The sequence below is a fragment of the Lissotriton helveticus genome, chromosome 10 (assembly GCF_964261635.1).
Source record: "Lissotriton helveticus chromosome 10, aLisHel1.1, whole genome shotgun sequence".
Classification (NCBI taxonomy): domain Eukaryota; kingdom Metazoa; phylum Chordata; class Amphibia; order Caudata; family Salamandridae; genus Lissotriton; species Lissotriton helveticus.
The window spans coordinates 937,486,381-937,507,041 of record NC_136071.1 but is presented as its reverse complement, the minus strand read 5'-3'; the positions used below and the strand labels follow the sequence as shown (position 1 = coordinate 937,507,041).

General features: G+C 44.3%; 1 protein-coding gene across 2 annotated transcripts in view; it reads right to left on the bottom strand.

Annotated features, from left to right (window-relative positions):
- Positions 1-20,661, bottom strand: part of CROT (carnitine O-octanoyltransferase) — a 498,400-nt gene that overhangs the window by 165,176 nt on the left and 312,563 nt on the right. For both annotated transcript variants that reach the window (XM_078663596.1, XM_078663597.1), the window contains exon 9: positions 3,387-3,488. In XM_078663596.1, coding sequence (XP_078519722.1) covers positions 3,387-3,488 — 102 coding nt within the window. The remainder of the gene's footprint in view (positions 1-3,386; positions 3,489-20,661) is intronic.

The window sequence follows — 20,661 nt, the reverse complement described above, 5'->3', positions numbered from 1 at the left end:
AATTAAAGTTAAAAAAGCAGAACATTCATACTGAAATCAAGTCTCACTAAAAGCTGAACTTGTAAACTACATCTTCAAAAACCTCTAATTTTCACCGATTGCAAGCATTTTTTTTTTTAACAACTCCATGTTGGCATAAAACGCAAATTCGGACCTGCATAAGAATACATTTTAACGCCTTTTTACTACAGAAAGGCGAACAGCCTAAAATTTCCTTTATGGTGTTCAATAAACCTTACCCATGCGCCCTCGGGTTTTGGGAAGGACATTTACTATTCTAATGCTAGTCCTGAGTATTTAGTGAATGTGTACATTTTGTGAAATATTCATTGAACCTCCCGTTCTAAAAAAATCTCAGAAAATGAATATTTTTCAATATATTCTAAGAAAGGGCTGAAAAACAGTAATTTTGTATGATGGAATGTAATGCCCTGAGGTTGCCGCTAGAAACAAAAAAAAAAACGTAATTGCAGTAAAAAAAAAACCTTGCAATATATAAAGGCTCAATGAGTAATATGGTTCTATATTGCCATCTAGACATTTAGATGACATTTACAACCCACAAGGCCTTTTCATGCTCCTTTGCGATGCCATCGATGGAAAGGCGTTAACAGGAAGGGCTCAGACCATGTATGAGAGTGGGTGAAAGTTTGTGACTTGGCTCACTCTTCTGGAATTCACTTCTACAGGCTAGTGGCCACCTGCACAGAAACATGGAGGGCCAGACCATTGGTGACTCTGGGCCCGGTTCAAGAAGAGTCTCTGCACCCGTGACGGAATCCCCGCAATGAGAACGGCAAAGCGAAGGTTACGCAATGAGCGCGGAGACTACGCCACGACTGAGGAGCCTCTGCATGGACTGAGGAGCCTCTGCATGGACTGAGGAGCCTCTGCATGGACTGAGGAGCCTCTGCATGGACTGAGGAGCCTCTGCATGGACAGAGGAGCCTCTGCATGGACAGAGGAGCCTCTGCATGGACAGAGGAGCCTCTGCATGGACAGAGGAGCCTCTGCATGGACAGAGGAGCCTCTGCATGGACTGAGGAGCCTCTGCATGGACTGAGGAGCCTCTGCATGGACTGCAAAGGATCTTTGTGAATCGGGCCCTCATTGTTTCTGTTCTGTGCTGTATGGACTGTATGCACTAACTCAAAAAGTCAGTGCTTGCTGGGCAGTGCTTATTTTGTAGACATTGCCCAGGCCTCCACCACGTAAACCTATTTCAGGTGGCGGGTGTGTGCTGGCCCTGTGAGTGACCTACCATCCTCTAAATGATACGAAATCATATCTTGCCTCACAAAAGAAAAGATTTTGCCAGTAAAAAAAATTATTGGATGAGTTTTTCTTCTTAATGGAATTATATCAAATGACAACAGGAAAGTGTTTTCTGATAGCTCCTATCCGAAAACATTTGTTTTATTCAAATCTCAAATATATTTTTAGTAACTGCAACATATTTGCATTTGCTTATTGAAAAATGCCATTCATTATCTTCGCAGAATCTCTTTTGTGCTGGGTAGTGAAATGTGTGGCTAAACTACAAGCTGAATGGACAAAGTGAGTGAGTAAAAATCACTTGGAGAATTTCAAGTGTGTAATGTATACGGCGGCCTTAGGCATGTGCAAGCTGTGCACCTGCACAGGGCCGCCAAACCCCAGGGGCCACCACGCCAATATATATCCTTAATATAATAATCCTCTGAGGATGGATACATTATTGCGTGGTGGCCCCTGGCAGGGATTTGGCGGCCTCCGGCTCTGTTCCACTTCCAAACACCCTGACCCCCCCCCTCTTCACTGGCCTCTGCACCTGCGTTCCTCCTGGTTCCTGATTGGCTTCTTTTTTTTCCTACCCACTCCCTCACATCGTGTGTCACAATACCCTCCTTTTTGGATACACGAGCAACCAGGCGCCAGAGATACTGCGGAATATTCAGTCCCTAGAAGGTTCGAGAGAACGCCTCTCCGGGTATGAAGTTCTGACTGCGCTATCAAGTATCTATAGGACTTCATGATAAAGGATATAGTTAAAGGGTGTTCCACATCAGCCAGGGATAGAAAAAGGAAGCTTTTCGCCTGACCGGTCTCTTCCGGTGCCTTCAGCCGTTTTTCAACCAGCTGATTTTATTAAACGTGTAGCACTCGAGTGCAGTATCCCGCAAACAAGAAATGGTTTTATATCTAAAAAAAGAACACGCTAAGACCACGGCCTTGAATGAAAGAATTGGTTTGTGTTGACTTCGCACATAGAAGCCAATAAGACGAAGTCCACATCTCTACATCCTGAAACCTTTTTATTTCAGAAAAATTCCCTTTTTCACATGTTTAGAGAATCTCGCTGAATTTGTCCTGATGAAGACACAAAGCATGTGTCGAAACGCGTCGACAGGAATCAGCTTCTTCAATTAAATTCGGGAATCATCAATGTGTTAATATTTCCCTGATTACTGTATAATCTTTACATTGAAGATTTGTCTTTTTAAACAAACATCCCCCCCTTTTTTTTAACCATGTGTATTATTGAATATGTTCATATCAATTTTTATAAATGTAATTAAATTTCTCATGTTATCATATAATATTTTTCTTTGAGTCTTTTTCTCCTTATGCTGTGTTTACCTTCTTTTATACTTGTTTCTGCCAGTTAATTTGTTTTTTATTTTGCCTGGGCTTTTACCCCTGCACAATACCCTCCTCCTCCTCCTAAATGTTATCGTTCTGAGACGAATTCGGAAGGGTAGGAGCAGCCGCAGGTACTGGTCATCTAACGCCTTTTCTGGGCGTTTTATTAAAACACCTTCCTGAGCTCCAGAAAAGGCGTTAGATGACCAGTACCTGCGGCTGCTCCTACCCTTCCGAATTCGTGTGGGGCCTGACCACCCCTCACAGAGGTTTTGGGTCTCCTCTGACCGTGTTTCACCGTTCTCAAACTGTTACCCTGTTATACATTTACCGCTACCAGCATAGGCGCCATTTTTTCTTGTACACTCCAAAACCCTATAACAGAACCCACATGATCTATAAATTGGTCCCAAATACCATGAGAAAGGTTTCGCAACTCCCTACCAATGCAGACAATCCTAAATGATAGCAACACTGTATGAGAGGGGTCAAGAAAACAATTCAAGAAGTAACCACATAAATGGCATTTCAGATCAAAATTGAAGAACACTGTAAAAAAATACAAATATATAAATCTACAGGACAAATGTAGATATCCAGTAATTTGCTAGAAACTTTGATGCCATACACTGGCGAGTGATCAAAATGTACTTGTGCTACATCAATGGCAGGGTTAATTCAAATGTGTGATCCATTGAGCCAGATTTGGATACAAATGTCAATGTGTATTTTTATATTACAAAAGTCAATGTGTAGTCACTTACATCACAGTTTGAACCAAAGGTCCCATTAGAAAATGTCAGACAGTTGTAGGATTTGTCGCCCCAACGTATTGTTGGATCACCTGTCAATGCAGCCAAGGTAATCTGAAGGAAAATAATTAAACATATTTCAAGTGTTTGACTCAAATTGTTCATTTTTTAGATTTTTTGTCGGCAAAGACAAATCAATGGTGGTGTATAAGGGAGATACAATATCTAAATGGCATAACTGTGTCATAAAGAAACACATAAAAAAAACAACTTAGATTTGACTACTGAAAAATCTAATCATATATGAATAGTTAGACATAGTTTACATGGGTGTTGGCAAAAGTGAAAAATACATAAAGGAAATGGCATCAAGAAATAAAAAAAACAGCTTTGCTTCTTGACTCTTTACGACTACGTAAGGATGGATGATTACATGACCTAAAACTGCAGTTTAAAAAAAAATAACTTCCTCTAAGATTTTTAATCTGCGCCGGCAACACCCACTTTCTCTACATTGAAATGTCATTGGAACAATGGCTGTCCCATCAGCGTTTTGAACTCTCGTGAAAAAAGCATTGGCAAAGCCAATCAACGTGCCTTAATATTTCAAACACAAACATTACAGGCATACATTTCGGAAGATACATAGAGGCACAGCGTACACATGAGGGTTAAATACAAATAAATACACATACTCATTCAGACAACATAGAAAATGCAATCACAGACTACACCAACTCTTACTTTAGTGTCACTTGTTTATAAAGTGCAATGTACAGCCTGGTAGTTGCTTCAGTGCACTTTTGTACCCAAGTATGCTGGTGAACCATGGTAGTGTTAAGCCTTTCCTATTTTTATTTATGCGATTTTATATAGCGCGAACTTTACCCGAAGGTGTCAGAGCGCTTTACATAGGACCCAGTTTCAACCATAAGGACTGAAGGTTACAATCGGAAAAACAAATTTGCAAATTTTTGACTTACATAAGAACCAGTTGAAAACATACGGACTTAGGATTACATTCGTTATAAAAAGGTACAAACAGAAAAAATTGCAAATGTACAAGAGATAAAGTCACACCAGGAGGAGATACAAATGGATAAACTCTAGGCATATACTAGTGATATCTCTATCTACTTAGGGAGGGGATACACATGGATATATTCTAAGAGTCACATAGGAATGGTAGAGAGCAAAGCTCAGCTCAGGTGTCCTGTCATATCAAGGAAGCCCTGTTGCATTGTTCGGTTTTGGTTAAATCTTTCTACCTTGAAGAGAAGAGCCCTGTGGTACGGCGTAGTTAGGGAGGACCTGAGCCGGCAATTTAGGCTTGACTGTTCCTATTGAAGTAAGGCTCAGGCTGATTTACATATGGTTTGTCTCAGTCTCATGTGACATAGTGGCGAAAAACAATAGAGTGTATGAGACCCAGGTGACGGCCAAGGACTGAGATGTTAGCAAGTATTCAATCCATCATTTTAAATTTTCTGCCATTGTAAGTCAGAACAGTTTAAACAGAGGTAGGACAGAGTGAGACGCAAAAGAGCTGCTTATGACTGTGTATTTAGAATCTAGACAGCTTTCCCCTGAACAGCAGATGGCTGGTTTGTGATCTCAGCTCCAAGCCCAAATTGCCAAAACATTTTTTGCCTGTTCCTCCATATGGTTTGCTCTTGAACCTCTTTGGACTGATTAAAAAAGGCTTAAAAGAAATGATTATTTAGTGTGTGGAAGTGGTGGCAAAAATGTGTGCAGTGTCCATTATAAATTTCTTTGTGTGCAGTAAAAGGGATTGCGATTTTTTATTTGGTGCTCACTCTAGAGACAAATAAGTTGTGGAAGTCTTCATGTTCTTCACAATGAAGGCCAACACTCGTTGCTCCCATGCTAGATTTGTAATACCTACACAGTGGAGGATTCCTATTGCAGTGAAGACAAGCTGTGCTGGAATGGGAAGCAACAATTTTATTTTATCTGGAAGTGTTCAACAAGGATTCAGTTCAGTCGATGACTCATCATTCCTGGTCACGCTTTGAGATTTTAGAAACACCTTATGGTCTACTGTATTATAAGTGTAGATGATTCGATTCACTCTTCAAAGCACACTCTCTCTCTGGCCTTTTTACAGAAACACCCTCTTGATCTGAACACATCAATACCACCCACGAATCTCCTCTTCGCCACCTCGTGTTCTCTTTGCCTGTTCTCGTGACCCAGCCAGTGATTCGTTTGATCAATTTTGGAAGGTTCTTGATAAAATACTTTCAACCAATTCTCTCCAATTCTCCCCAGTACCCTTACCAACAACACCCATCTACCATTCAAGCCACTTCAGAGCCTATCACCAGAGCAGAGTTTGCCTCCATTCTGGTTTTTCAGCCCCCCATATTTTTTCCTATTCTCTCTCTTTTTCCCTCTCCAGGCCTCTTTGCCATCCTTTGTATGTTTCTATCGCAATACTCATACTGATAAAACACTCTTGACCAAATCAGATCGGTTTACATTGAAAGCAGGCAAATTGTCTCTCATCTTACATAATAACATTCATCGACATTCATCAGCCAATCTCTACTTCCCCACGTTTTACTTTCTGTTTGAAGAATGCTGCTGATCTGTATCTTCACACAAAAGGCAATGAAAACTTCCAGCCTACCAATCCCATAATTCCCTAGTACCTACTTCCTAGGAGGAGGCCTTGAGGGAATGTCAGACTATGACCAAAGGACCATTCAAAGAGAGGTGCTGTGCATCTCGTACACTTTAAGGGATCAGAGTGCCTTTCACAATAGGTGCAGATTTAATTGGACATCTTCTCTTGTGGAAAGAGGGGGGGCTTTTGGTCCAGGTGTTTGCCAAGGTTATGGAAAGTGCAAGGCTTGACCACGATGCGTACAGTGCACAATACCAGAAAGACACACAAGGGGTAGGTAGGTGTATCAGGCGAACATCTCTTTTAAAATCTTGGATAGGAATTTTCCATAAAAACGTATGATTTACTCATGATTTTAACTACAAAGTATAATGTAAGTGTTTGTATATTTAAGAACTTGTTTTCACTAGACGTCTGCAAGGCCTGACATTATTTGTTGAACTTGTTCAGCTGTTCGTATGTTTAAACATTGACTAGAAAAACGTCATGCTATCAAAATATCGAGGCCAAGATATTAAGGAACATACTGGCCAAATATTGAAGACCGAAATATGAACAAGGTAGGTGCACGTAGCTAAGTATACATATTTACTGTACTGAACCCTACATATATGGATCTGTATGATATATACACCGTCAAGGTACATATTTGTGGTGGTAAATCTATACACACTTACCCTCTTAATATTTTGCCCATTATGTTCTGGTAACACAATATTCTGGAATCAATACTAAAGCGGGATACCACTTCTTCTGTTTTATATACCGGATGCCTTTTCTCTGCCCGATAATTTCAGCTGTACAGTATGTGGCCATTTACACTTCTTTATTAGCCTTTCCTTCACCTATGTCCTAGTCCATTTGGATGTTTATGAGTGTTGTTGAACTGTTTTGTGATTTTTTTCAATTTTGTGATGCAATGGAGTTTTTCAGTTGCCCTCCTGATACCACATTCTCTGTATTATTAGGCCTCTATGAAGGATTTTCATCACTCGGGAAATGCGAGTTGAGATAGGAAAAATAAATGTTGTATTTTAACTAATATTGACGTTTTACACTGCAGCATTAATATGGAGTTGGTTACTTACCTTGTAACTGTCCGTCTGTAATGCTGTAGATTCACATGCTCTGCATACTCCTGCCATCTAATTTTAGGCACAGCATCAGCACGTTTTTTGGTCTGGAGATCTCTTGTAACTTCCCTTTGATGACCACAATGTACCAGGACAAACACTCCACCTAAGATTGTTTTTCCCTCCAATATGGGAGGGATGTAAATTGAGTATAGTGACGGTGAATGTATACTATTCACTGCTAATGAATATGTTATTTTAGAGTCAAAAAACATCGGGAAACATTTGGTTGCTGCAGAAGAGCAGTGGGCGGGGGACACTTGTGCCCCACAGCACTGCAAGCTACAGACAGTTACAGGGTAAGTAACAAATTCCGATTATGGCTTCTGCTCCTGTAGATTACATGCTCCGGAGAGACTAAAAAGAAGTGCAATCCCTAAAACCCTAAGAAGTGTCTAACCCATTAATGAGGCATTTTGTTGGAGTAAAGTTCTTGACACAGTTTGCCCAACTAAATATTCTTGTCTGGCTTAAATGTTACTCAATAATGTGAGGGTGTGTTGTGTTGACCATTTAACAGCCTTACAGAAGTCTGCTACTTTTATGTGTCCTAAAAATGCCACTCTAGTTCCCATCATTCTGTGGAGCATGCTCTGGATATAAACTGAACTGTGTCTTTTGTTGTATCATGTTTGTATGGTTTAGGTGGAGTTCTGCGTAGTGACCAAAAAAGTCCACTGCGCTACGCAGACTTCCGCAAGTGGCGGAGTGCGATAGGTCTCGCCCGTCGCACTGATTTTTAGTGCCCGGTGTTTGTCCAGCATGAACGGCACCATGCGCTGCACAAGTGGCCGCAGCTTCTTTCTGCCGCTCAAGTTGATTTTCTAATCGAGCAACAGCATTCTCAACATGAACTGATGGTTTCTCAACACGAGTGGTCGCGATAATCTGAGACCGCTTGCGTTGAGAAATCTTGCTGGGAGGTGGTCTAGCAATGGATTTTCCTCACTTGCGCTTGCCCACTTAGAGTTAGCCAGTGAGGAAGAAACACCGCTCTGCTTTGCAATGCTGAGTTTTTCGGAAGCCTGCATGCTCCGCGAAGCGCGGAGAACTCTGCAAACTCCGCAAACGCAGTGGAGTTCACCATTCAGGCCCAGTATGCTCTTGACTATCCATCAAGCCACGCCAGATTGAAATAAGATTTCCGAAGAGAGGCTTGGTGAAAGCAGCAAAATATTTGTGTCTTGCAGATAGATTTTATTGTATCAATGCAAAACATTAGAGCTCTTTTGACATCTAATGACTGGAGTGCCCTTTGCTGCCAACATCTCTGGGGGGGTATAAAGAGAATAGCCAAATCAATAGTTCCAATTTGTGTGAAGAAGGGAAAATCACCTTTGGAGGATTCTAGGATCTGTGCTCAAGAAAAATCCATCCCTGTGAACCTGAATAAAGGATTCCTCCACTGTAAAGTTTGCAGCTCACTAATTCTTCTCAGTGAAACGTGTGCTATTAGGAAGGCCAACTTCCATTATAACATTTTTATTTCACAAGACAATAGTAGCTCACACAGAGGTCACTAATAAGAATGGCAATGAGGTATTAAGAAGTTAGTGGTGTTCTTGGAAGAATTATTCTCTAAAGCCCATCCAGGAAAGCTTTAGTAACAGGAATTTTGAACAAAGATGAAGGATGTCTGTTCTGCATGCAAACAGCTACTGCTTCTAATGTGAGCAAACAGAAGTGAACACTAATCCCGTCCTGGGCAGTTGCTGGAGGTAACATAAGATATTCTACACTAATGCTTTAAGAGATTCTGTCTATCTATATATGCAATAATGAACAAATCTCTTCAATCTTACTGTGCAACACGCACATTCATTGGCTTATGTTCTTCACACAGGGTTTGCATACACTCTTCTGGTAGTTTAAGCTACCGAAACTCTAACCTCTCAGATGCCAAATTGCCATGTTGAATACCATGAGGCTCGGATACCCTGACCCGGATGCTGAGTAAGTAGATCAGCTCTAAAGCACAGTTTTTCATGTGGCTGGACGGACACTTATAGAATCACTGAATCTTACAGCTGCCTTGCCCACTTTGGAGTGACAAGGATGAGACTCATGGACTGAATTCCCTGACTACAAAAGGGGTCAGCATCTCCTGGAACCAGGTCTTTCCTGTGGCTGAATTAGCTCCTCCATGACACGACAGCCATCAAAGGAGAGGATGTCAGGGCTCTGCTCTTCATGAACACTGGTATGCTGGATCACCTCTTGCCCTCATCATTAGCTTCTTCGGTCTTCTCGGAGCAGAGAGTGGCAGGCATTTCAATGGGGTCTTGACACAGTGTATCCTATGGTGGGATCAGCAGTGCTCCCTCTGACAACAGACTGCCTTTTTATATTTGAATGTCTTACAGACTGAAAATTCCGCCCCTTTGTGATCTTGAGGGAGGCAAACAAAGCAAACCCAATGTTGACTCAACCACTGACAGTTTGTGTTATACTTCGGACAGAATTGGAATGGCATCTTCTAGATACCATTTCCTCTAAAAATCCTTTGCATACAACTTGAGTTCATTAACCGCTCCGTATAGCTGGAAGCTGAAATGGGAAGGTAAGCATTGAGTATTTGAACTTTGTTTGAACTATCAAAATCTAGAACCAAAAGGACCGCCGAGTGTTCTCAATGAGATGCACATCTGAATCCGATAGCAGGAAAAAAACCGCAATCTGAGGGGAGTCTATGGACTATCACATAGTAGGCTTGAGGGAGAAATCACAAGATATCTTAAGACCAAAGAATTTGTCGGAGAAAAATACTTGCAAACATCCATGCCCCAACACTAGATGGCAGGAGTATAAAGAGCATGTGAGCTAAAGCAGCACATGCTATAAAAGTAAATGTTACTTAACCTGTAAAAATCTGTGTGTCGTGTGTAGTGCTTTCGATTATCATGATCTGCATACTTCTGCCATCTAGTGTTGGGCTCAGACGTTTGCAAGTTGTTTTTCTTCGAACAACTTTTTTGAGTAACAAGCTATAGTGAATCCGCCCTTAGCTGGCATTGTGCATGGTCATCGTCTCCTTGTTAGATTGTTTTCTGCACAGCAGGCGAGAGTGGTGTGTAGTGAGTGAGCACTAAATGATGTACATTTGTATTGCAGGGAGAAGTTAATGAGAGGAAAAGAGTGAAAAGATCTGTGATCAGAGCCATATGCAACTGGGAAGGAGCGTGGGCGCACTTGACTCTACAGCACCACACGCTACAAACAGATGCTTACAGGGAAAGAAACATTTTCTTTTCGTAGCAAGTGTTGGTGTAGATACATATGCTCTGCATAAATGGTGAAGGACTACCTTACTATAACTGGTGGTTAGTGTGTGGATGATGCAGGTGTCTGAAATAGGGTCCTGAAGACCATCTGGCCAACCATGGCTTGTCTGGTAAGACATCCACACAATAGTGCTTAGTAAAGGTGAGAGGTTGACCATGTAGCTGCCTTACATATGTCGGATAGGGGAATGTTCCCTAAAAGGTCGTGCATGCTGCCTTCTTGAGAGTACAGTGAGCCCTGGGTGTAAAAGGGAGGGAATCTTTTGGCTTTGTGATAGCAAGTTTGGATACACCTATGAAGTCTGGATACACTTATGTAGTCTGGATACACTTAATTATACATCTTGCGATTCCAGCATTGGATATGGGTTGCTCCTTTTGGAGCTTTAAAAATGCCAAGAATAGTTGGTCAGGCCTGTGGAAAGGTTTGGTTCTGTCAATGTAGTAAATAGGAACACACTTTACATCTAAGGTATGCACCACTCTGTCTGCTACTGAGTCTGGTTGTGGGAAAATGATCTGGCTATTTATGGTCTGTTTTAGGTGGAATCGGGACCGACTTTAGAGAGGAACTTAGAGTTTGTCCCGAGTACTAACCTGCACTTATAGACTTGTATGAAGAATGCCTGGAGTGTGAGGACCTGTAGCTCACTAATGGGGCATAAAGAGGATATGGCAACAAGGAAGGTTTACCTTCAAGGAAAGGCATAGTAGCGAGCAAGAAAGTAAGGGCCCAAATGGTAAACCATAAATCTAGCAAGTACAATATTAAGGTTCCGTGCTGGTGGAACTCCAGGAGGAATGGCATTCTTCCGGCTTTCCATAAACATAAGGTTTTTAAAAAAACTATATTTGTCATTTTATAAACACATGACAATGAACAAAAGAAAAAAAAACAGATTAGCAAGGCAGAGTATACACACACACAGTAAGGTAACACAGCTCCCACATCAACTGCCATGATTACAACAATAAGATGCTGTAGAGCAGATAAAAGGAATATGCTACTTACCAGTATGCATCTGTTCTTGGCATGTAGGGCTGCTGACATTTATATCTGTGCATAGATCGCCGCCTAGTGTTGGGTCCGGATGATTGCACCTTGTTGTCCTGGAAGAGTCTTCGAAGTATCACGAGATAGGTGACTCCTCCCCTGGACCATAGTGCGCATGGGCATCTTCTCCATCTTCAGATTGTTTTTCGCCATTGTGGCAGAGATGGAGATAGTAAAGTAAGAGATGGCCATGCAAAAGATAATGCTGCAGCTGCAACAGGCACCGGGGGAGGAGGGCCGGCGATATGAATGTCAGCAGCCCTACATACCAAGAACAGTTGCATGCTGGTAAGTAGCATATTCCGTTCGAGGCATGTGTGCTGCTGAATTCATATCTGTGCATAGACTGTATAGCAGTATCTCCTCTAGCGGTGGTTACCTGTGCCAGCTGCAGCAGTTTGAAAGAGAGTTTTGAGGACAGCCTGGCCTACGGCAGCTTGCTGCTTTGCTTGCACGTCTACACAGTAGTATTTTGTGAAAGTGTGTATAGTAGTCCATGTGGCTGCTCTACATATGTCCTCAAGAGGGATATTTCCTAGGAAAGCCATGGATGCCCCCATTTTTCTGGTAGAGTGTGCTCTTGGGGTTACGGTTAAAGTGCGGTTTGCTTTTTGATAAAAAATTTGAATGCATTTAACTATCCATCTGGCTATTCCTGACTTTGATATGGGATTCCCTTTAAGTTGTGGTGAAAAAGCAACAAATAATTGCTTTGTTTTCCTAAATGATTTTGTTCTGTCCACATAATAGCATAAAGCGCCAGGATACCCGTGGGGTGACAGACACGCGCTATAAAAGACTATAAATACATACATACATACATAATAAAGCAGAGCTCTCTTTACATCCAGTGTGTGTAGGGCTCTTTCCGCTACTGACTGTGGATTTTGGAAGAACACTGACAGTTCTATTAACTGAATAATATGGAAAGTTTATACTTTGGCATAAATTTAGGGTTTGTTCTAAGAACTACTTTGTTAGCATGTATTTGCATGAAGGGTTCTTGAATTGGCAATGCTTGTAGCTCACTAATTCGCCTGAGTGAGGTAATGGCAATCAAGAATGCCACCTTCCAAGTTACAAATTGCAATTCGCATGAGTGTAAAGGTCCGAAAGGAGGCCCCATAAGTCTGGTAAGTACTATATTTAGGTTCCAGACTGGGGAAGGTGGGTGCCTTGGAGGAATCACCCTCTTAAGACCCTCCATAAAAGCCTTGACTGCTGGTACTCTAAACATCGAAAGGTGTTGCCTGTTTTGAAGGTATGCTGCTATAGCAGCAAGGTGTAGTCTTATTGAGGAGTAGGCTAGGTTGCATCTTTGAAGATGCAGTAGGTAACATATAATGTTCTGAATGGAAGCATCTAATGGGTTGATTTGGTTATTGCAGTAAATAACAAATCTCTTCCATTTAGCTGCATAGCATGCTCTAGTAGTCGGTCGTCTTGCCTCCTTAATGATGTTCATACAGTCTGGAGGCAAGTGAAGGTATCCACATTCTAAGACTTCAGGAGCCAGATCGCTAGGTTCATCTGATTGGGATCTGGGTATCTGATTTCTCCATGGTTCTGAGTTAGAAGATGGGGTGTGAGGCAGCTCCAGGAACGTTGTGTACCACGGCTGTCTCGCCCATGTGGGAGCAACTAGGATTAGTGTGAGTGACTGTTGCCGCAGTTTGCGTGCCACCAGCGGGATCAGTGGTGCTGGGGAAAAGCGTACGCAAATCTGCCTGACCAGTTCATCCATATCGCATTGCCCTGTGACAGCGGATGTGGGAATCTGGCGGCAAAGTACCGGCATTTTGAGTTTTTGTTTGTGGCAAACAGGTCTATTTCTGGGTGACCCCACTGTTCGAAGAATGGCTGGAGAACTTGGGGGTGAATCTCCCATTCGTGAAGTTGTTGGCTGTGTCTGCTGAGCAGATCCGCTATATGATTGTGTTTCCCTAGGAGGTGTTCTGCCAGGAGAAAGATGTCTTTTGGAATTGCCCACTTCCATATGCTCTGTGCTAAGTGGGACAGCTGTAGGGAGTGTGTTCCTCCCTGCTTCTGGATATAGTACATGGCTGTCATGTTGTCCGTCTGGATCAACACAGTCTTGCTGTACAGGTATTTTTGGAATGCTTATAGAGCTAGGAATATTGCTAGCAACTCTAGTTGGTTGATATGCAGTTTGTTTTGTTTGATTGTCCAGAGCCCTTGTACTGTGTATTGAAGTAGGTGGGCTCCCCAACCTGTCAGTGATGCGTCCGTTGTTAGTACTAGTTCTGGAACCTGCTCTTGGAACAGCCGCCCCTTGGAAAGGTTTTGTGGGTTCCACCACTGCAGAGAGTTGTAAGCGCGACTGTCTACCAACACTAGGTTTTTTAGTTGTCCTTGAGCTTGGTTCCACTGCCGTGCTAGGCATTCTTGAAATGGACGCATTTGTAGTCGGGCATGGGGGACAATGAATATGCAGGACGCCATCATGCCTATGAGCTGCAAGAAGACTCGAGCTGACAAAGAGTGTTGTGGCTGAAATTTGCGAATGAGCATCTGTATACTGGTTATCCTTGCTGAGTTTGGATATGCCTTTGCTACCGAGGTGTCTATAGTAGCTCCCAGATATTGTTGTGTGTGGGATGGTTGTAGATGCGATTTTGAGTAGTTTCTCAAAAAGCCTAGGCTGTGTAGCAGTTGAAGTGTTTGAGACGTGTCTCTTGCACACTGTTCGTACGATTTTGCTTGTATTAGCCAATCGTCTAGGTATGGGAACACGTGGATGTGTTGCCTCCTGAGATGTGCAGCTACTGTCGCTAAGCATTTTGTAAACACTCTTGGAGCGGTGGTTACCCCGAAGGGGAGAACCTTGAATTGGTAGTGTTGATCTTCTATTGTGAACCTGAGGTATATTCTGTGAGCTGGATGGATGGGTGGGTATGTGAAAATACGCATCCTTGAGGTCCAATGTTGCTAGAAAGTCTTCTTGCTGGAGTAGAGGAAGCATTTGCTGTAGTGTGATCATATGGAAGTGCTCCGACAGTATGTATTGATTTAGGGGTCTGAGGTCCAATATTGGTCTGAGTAATAATAATAATAATCCGTATTTGTATAGCGCACAATCACCCGTTAGGGTCTCTAGGCACTGGGGGCCGTCGGGAAGATTAAGCAAGCTATTGCCCAGAGTCGCATGGTGCTGGGCTAACCTGCCGCCGGAGCCGGGGATCGAACCCTGATCCCCAGATTGCAGCGTCAGTCGCCCTGGCCGCGGCGTCACACCTCTCCCGCGTAAACCGTCCTTCTTGGGAATACGGAAGTATAGTGAGTATATTCCTGTCCCTTGGTGTTGGAAAGGAACTGGCTCTATGGCCCCCTTTTCCAGCATGGATCTGACCTCTTGTTGTAGCAGGGTGATATGTTCTTTGAGCATAGGACGGTGTCTGGGTGGTAAGTTTGGTGGGGTAGAGGCGAGTTCTAGGCAATAGCCATACTGGATAATTTGTCTCACCCACCTGTCTGTGGTAATTGAGTTCCAGACAGGTAGGAACTGTTGGATCCTGCCTCCGACCGGTGTTAGATGGCCTGGAGGTAGCGTGATGAAGTCACTGTTTTGTGGCAGTGGAGGCTCCGGTGTTATTGCCTACACGTCCTCATCCCTTATTATTGTTGCCCCTATAACCTCCTCTGTTTGAGTTTTTGTTAAAGGAACCTTGTGTGCTGCTTTTGTATGTAGATGAGGTTTGTGAAGTATTGCCTCGTGTAGCTGCTCTGTATGAGGAGCGTCGAAAGGAACCTCTGTGTTGTTGAAACTGCAATGCACCCATTGATTTTGTGGTTTCCGTATCCTTTTTCATTTTGTCTAAAATGGTGTCGACTGCAGGCCCGAAAAGGAAGTCTTGATTGACTGGTTGGTTAAGAATGGTGGATTGCACCTCGTTCTTAAAGCCAGAAATGGGTAGCCGTGCATGTCTTCGTAATAAGACGCTAGTGTTAATGGACCTAGCTGCAGTGTCTGCTGCGTCAAGCGCGCATTTAATGGAGGCGTTTGTAATAAATTTTCCCTCCTGTATGAGGTCAGGAGCTTGTGCTTTGAAAGGCTCAGGCAGGTGTTGCATCAAACTTTCAAGCTGGTCGTAGTGTGCTCTGTCGTAACGAGCTAGTAGAGCTTGTGTATTTGCAATTCTCCATGAATTGGAGGCCTGTGATGCTACTCTTTTACCTGAGGCCTCTAGTATTTTGGACTCTTTATCAGGAGGTGGACCTTCTCCTGTTGTCTGTGAGTTGGCCCGTTTTCGTGCGTGGGCCACCACTAGTGAATCCAATGGCAACTGACCTCTGATCTAAGTAGGGTCTGTCGGGGCCGCTCTATATTTCTTTTCGATCCTGGGATTGATTACACGTGCTCTGGCTGTATCTTTAAATATATCTGGCGCGTGTTATAGGACCCCTTTCAACATAGGAAGTGTTCTGACATTTTTCTCAGAAGTAGGGAATGTGTCAAATAAAAAGTCCTCTTCTATGGGTTCATTGTGCATGTCTACGTTGTGGTACTGCGCTGCCCTATCTATTAGCTGGTTGAAGACAATGGTGTCGTCAGTAGGTGACGGCCTTGTTGGGTAGGAGGAGGTGTCAGGGATGGGATGGGATGCGTGTCATATGGATCAGTGGGCTCTACCCATGGTTCAATTTGAGGGTTAGGATCCTCTGGATAGTTAATATCATATTGAGGATCTTCCCCTGTGTCTCCCTCATTGTCCCCAGAGTGCGTAGGAGAGTAAGGAGCAAAAGGCGTAGTAGGCATAGTGGGATAGAAAGGAATGAAGGGTCTAGAGGGAGAAGTCCCAAAGTCCTTTTTCTTTAGAGGAATGGGGGTATGAGGGTCAGTGTCCAATGGCCTCTTTTTCCTGTGTAAAATGGTGACTTTACCAGTCTCAGGGTTGATATATATTTTTGCCTGATCCTCTGATGGCTCTGGGTGGAAGAGTACTTCTTCCACTGTCCGTGGCTGTGTCTTTGACTTTTTTGGCTCAGTCTTTTTTGGATCTACCGTTGCCTTCGGGTCGACAACCTTTTTTGGTTCGACGACTTTCGGTGCCTTATTGCTCCTCTTCGGCTCTGCCTCTTTGTCCGGCTCGACGACTGATTGCGGATCAACCGGATCTTCAGGTTCGATGCGCTTTCTGTGCTCAACAGATTTTTTAGGTTGACTGTCTTTTGTCGAGTCGAGGGTTTTTCTCAGATCGACCGCTTTTTTAGGAGCACTTGTCTTTGGGTCGGTACGACGCCCTCTGTATCAGAGACCTTCTTCCGTTCGACGAATTTTTGCGCAGCGGCCTTCTTTGGGTCGACAGCCTTCTTCGGGTCGTGGCTCTTCGGTTCGGAGGCCTTCTTTGGCTCGACGGCCTTCTTTTGTTCTGCGCTTTTTGGCTCGACGGCTTTCTTCGGGTCGACGCCCTTAGGCTGTATGGCCTTCTTCGGTTCGATGCCCTTCGGGTCGATGACCTTTTTGGGTTCTAGAACCTTCTTTGGAATCACGTTACTTGGACCTGGGGTGTCTGAAGGCTTAATTTTTGTTTTCGAAGCCGAGCCGGACTGCGTGGCTGCCGAATGATGTTTTGGATCTTGGCTAAGGCCTTTAGGCGATGCCTCGATCGGAGCCTTCTGTAAAGGGGTCATTGGTGTTGGGGGCAATGTACTCACGATTAGGCCCGGTGGGATTTCGCCATCGGAGTCCGAGTGGTCCACGACAGTGACGATCTCTAGATCCGAATCTTCTCCTTCTAGAAGTTCCTGTTCATCCTCGAAGATGTGGTCAGGTTCCGGTGCCTGTCGCTGCATCTCTTGCCTAGCGGCCCGTCGAATCCGGATCGTTTTCTTCGAACGGAATGGGGCACAGGCTGGGCAGGTTTCTTCCTTGTGGTCTGGTGATAGGCACTTGTTGCATACTGTGTGTCTGTCAGTATGCGGAACTTGGAGTGGCATTGTGGGCACCTTTTGAACGGGCTCCTTTCCATCGACAGCAGGCCCGCGTGGCGTCGAAAAGGCCCAACGGCCCGCGTCGACGACCGAGTCGAGATGGAAAGCTTGATCGAGTCAAGAAGTACCGAGCGCGGACAATACCGTCGTAGTCGAAGGCCTTTTGGCCTCTAGAAAAGTTTAGTTTCGATTCCGAAGTTGAAGTATAGCAATAACATCCAAACCCAATGGCGGAAAAAAACAATGAAGATAGAGAAGATGCCCATGCACACTATGGTCCAGGGGAGGAGTCACCTATCTCGTGATACTTCGAAGTCTCTTCCAGGACAACAAGGTGCAATCATCCGGACCCAACACTAGGCGGCGATCTATGCACAGATATGAATTCAGCAGCCCACATGTCCTAAACTTCCCGACCCAACCTTACCCACCACTATAATCATGTTTATCCCTCACTACCTGAGGAGTTGTCTCCCTCTCCTACTTTCCTAATCCAAAAACGTTTGACATAGCATCCCTAAGCTTATAAATCAACTGAAGTTTGTCATTGGTTCTTACTCGATGCCTTCGCTTCTCTTCTGCCATCTTTAATCAAAAGCTCCTCCAACTGAGCCATAACCCCCACACAACAATGGGGACCTTCTTGCCAGCACAAGTGCCAGCTGCATGAACTGGATAGTCATTTTACGCTTCTTGGGGAGCACCAGAAGACCCAGCAGGCACAGCTGTAGTGTGAACTCACAAGTCAGGCGGTGGCCCAGTTCAACCGTAAAAGTAGACTTTCCCAGAAGTCTCTCAGGACCCCTAGGTCACCCCTCCTCATGCCCCCTCATCAAAGTCTGTTGCACTACTCTAGTTTGTTTTCCGGGCCAGATACGCAATGGGAGAAGGGATTAAACAGAGGAACACCCCTGCTCGCAGGGGGCACAGGAAATTGTGGATCACGTTTGCACATCCAGGCAAAAGCACCAATCTGGAAACCGCAACTCTACCCATCAATGATAACAGCAAAGTGTTCCAAAACCGGGCAGATGCCCGCAGGGAATCAATAACCCTCTCAATATTACACCGCGGCTGTTTCTTGCACTTATGAGCCACCATCATACCAAGGTAACAAAACTTCTTTGTCTCTCATCTCAACCCCAGATTCGGCAATCAATCCCTGGGCACCGGAGTCAGTGCAGCCAGCAGAAACAATAGGGACTTTTTTTTGTTAATTCAGAGGCCCGACTGTTCGCAAACTCAGAGAGCAGCCCCAGCAAAGCAACCACTGACGTATTAGGCTCACTTAGGTGAAACAATGCATCGTCCGCATAAAAAAGGAAATGCTGGGAGGGTAATCTACCTTTAGTACGCAGGTTTTTGTCCGCATGCGTGTAACATTGCGTACCATTACTACGCTTGCGTTTTTATAAAAACGCATGCGTTGTGATGGTATGCTATCCACATCGTTGTTTGGAAAAGGACGTGCTTCCGTTTCCAAACAACGAGGTGCAGCACTGACGATGCAGGAAAACGAAGATTACAGGAATCAGGCATGACGGAGAAGAGAGGGACCACGAGGAGAGAGAGGTAAGTGGGGCTGTGTAGTTTTTAAGGACGTGCAGGGCTGTGTTTGTGTAGTCTAGAGTAGGGGAGGGACATGCAGGGGGTAGTGATTTAGGGTTTAGGGTAGTGGTGTGGTGTTTGTGTAGTGTAGGGTAGTGTTTTAGGGTTTAGGGCAGGCGCGCAACACCCATTGGGCTCACGGGGCTTCAGACCCCCCCGCCGTGTGTGTCAGCCCGGGCTGATACAGCTTTGCGGGCTGGCGACGATCTAATTGCAGCCGCACCAGAGTAGTTAACAGGTCTTTAAAAGACCATTTACTTGTAAATTAGGCTTTTGTTATGTTTAACCCCTTCTTTCATTCACTCTGTCTATGGTTCGGAGAATTAGCCCCCCCCCCCGAAATATTTTACAGCCCCCCCGAAATTTGGCTCTAGTTGCCCGCCTGGTTTAGGGTTTTAGTGTTTTAGGGTTTAGGGTAGTGTTGTGGTGTTAGTGTAGTCTAGGGTAGTGTTTCAGGATTTAGGGTAGTGTTGGGGTGTCGTGCAGGGTAGTGTTTCAGTGTTGGAACAGGGCTGGGGATAGGGGCAGGGTCGTGCTGGGGGTAGTGTTTTAGAGTTTAGGGTAGTGTCCTGGGGTGTGAGTTGTGTAGGGTACTGTAGTGTGTGAGTGTTTGGGTGATTTTAGTGCAATGTTTTTAATTAGCATAAACCATTTGCGTTATAAATGCATGCGCAGTTAAAACATGCGAAGTAATGGTTTATGCTCAGTAAAAACATTGCACTAAAATCGTTCGAAGTAATGGTATGCGAAGTATCGACATAAATTCACTGGGAGTGCCGCACCTCAATCTCCCATTCACGCATCACCATCCAGAACTTCACAGCCAACACAAAAAACAAGAGTGACAGGGTACACTCCTGTCGAGTGCCACATTTTATTATTCCATTTTGCAGATCTATACTGGCTCACCATCACCCGTGCTCCAGGGCCAGTGTACAACAATTTAATCCATGCTTGAAACTGTGGCCCAAACCTCATGGCTCTCATTACCACCAGAAGGTATACTCAATCCACAGTATCAGACGCCTTGTCATTATCTACTGAAGCCAACACCAAGTCCTCTTCCCTACCCTCAACTTCATACAGGACAAGTGCTAGGTGCCTCAAAATAATCAATGTTCTATGGCCTGGGATGAACCTACACCCAAATACATGCACCAGGCCCAACACCACCAAACTCAGACAACAGGTCATTAGCGTATTTTATTTTCAGTGTTTAACATCGTAAGAGACTGCTACGACGCAGGATCAGAAGCACACCCGGCTTCGGTCGCATACGAATAAGACCATCACACATACATGGGGGTAGCACCCCTTTCTCTTTAGCTTTCAATAAGACTTTCAATAATGGCTGCATCAACGCCGCTGTAAAACCCTGATTAAACAATAACTCTGCAGGGAAGCCATTCCCACCTGGCGCCTTGTTCGTCGGGAGCAGCCACGGGCAGCTCTGACCTCTTCCAATGTAACTTTGGTGTACAGTTCTTCTGCGGCCACTGCACTGAGTCAGGACAGCTACAGCGGAGCCAAAATGGCATGAACAGAGCCACTGAGCTACGGGTGCCTCCCAACATCCCCTCAAAGTGCTGTAGAAAGGCTGCCACAATCT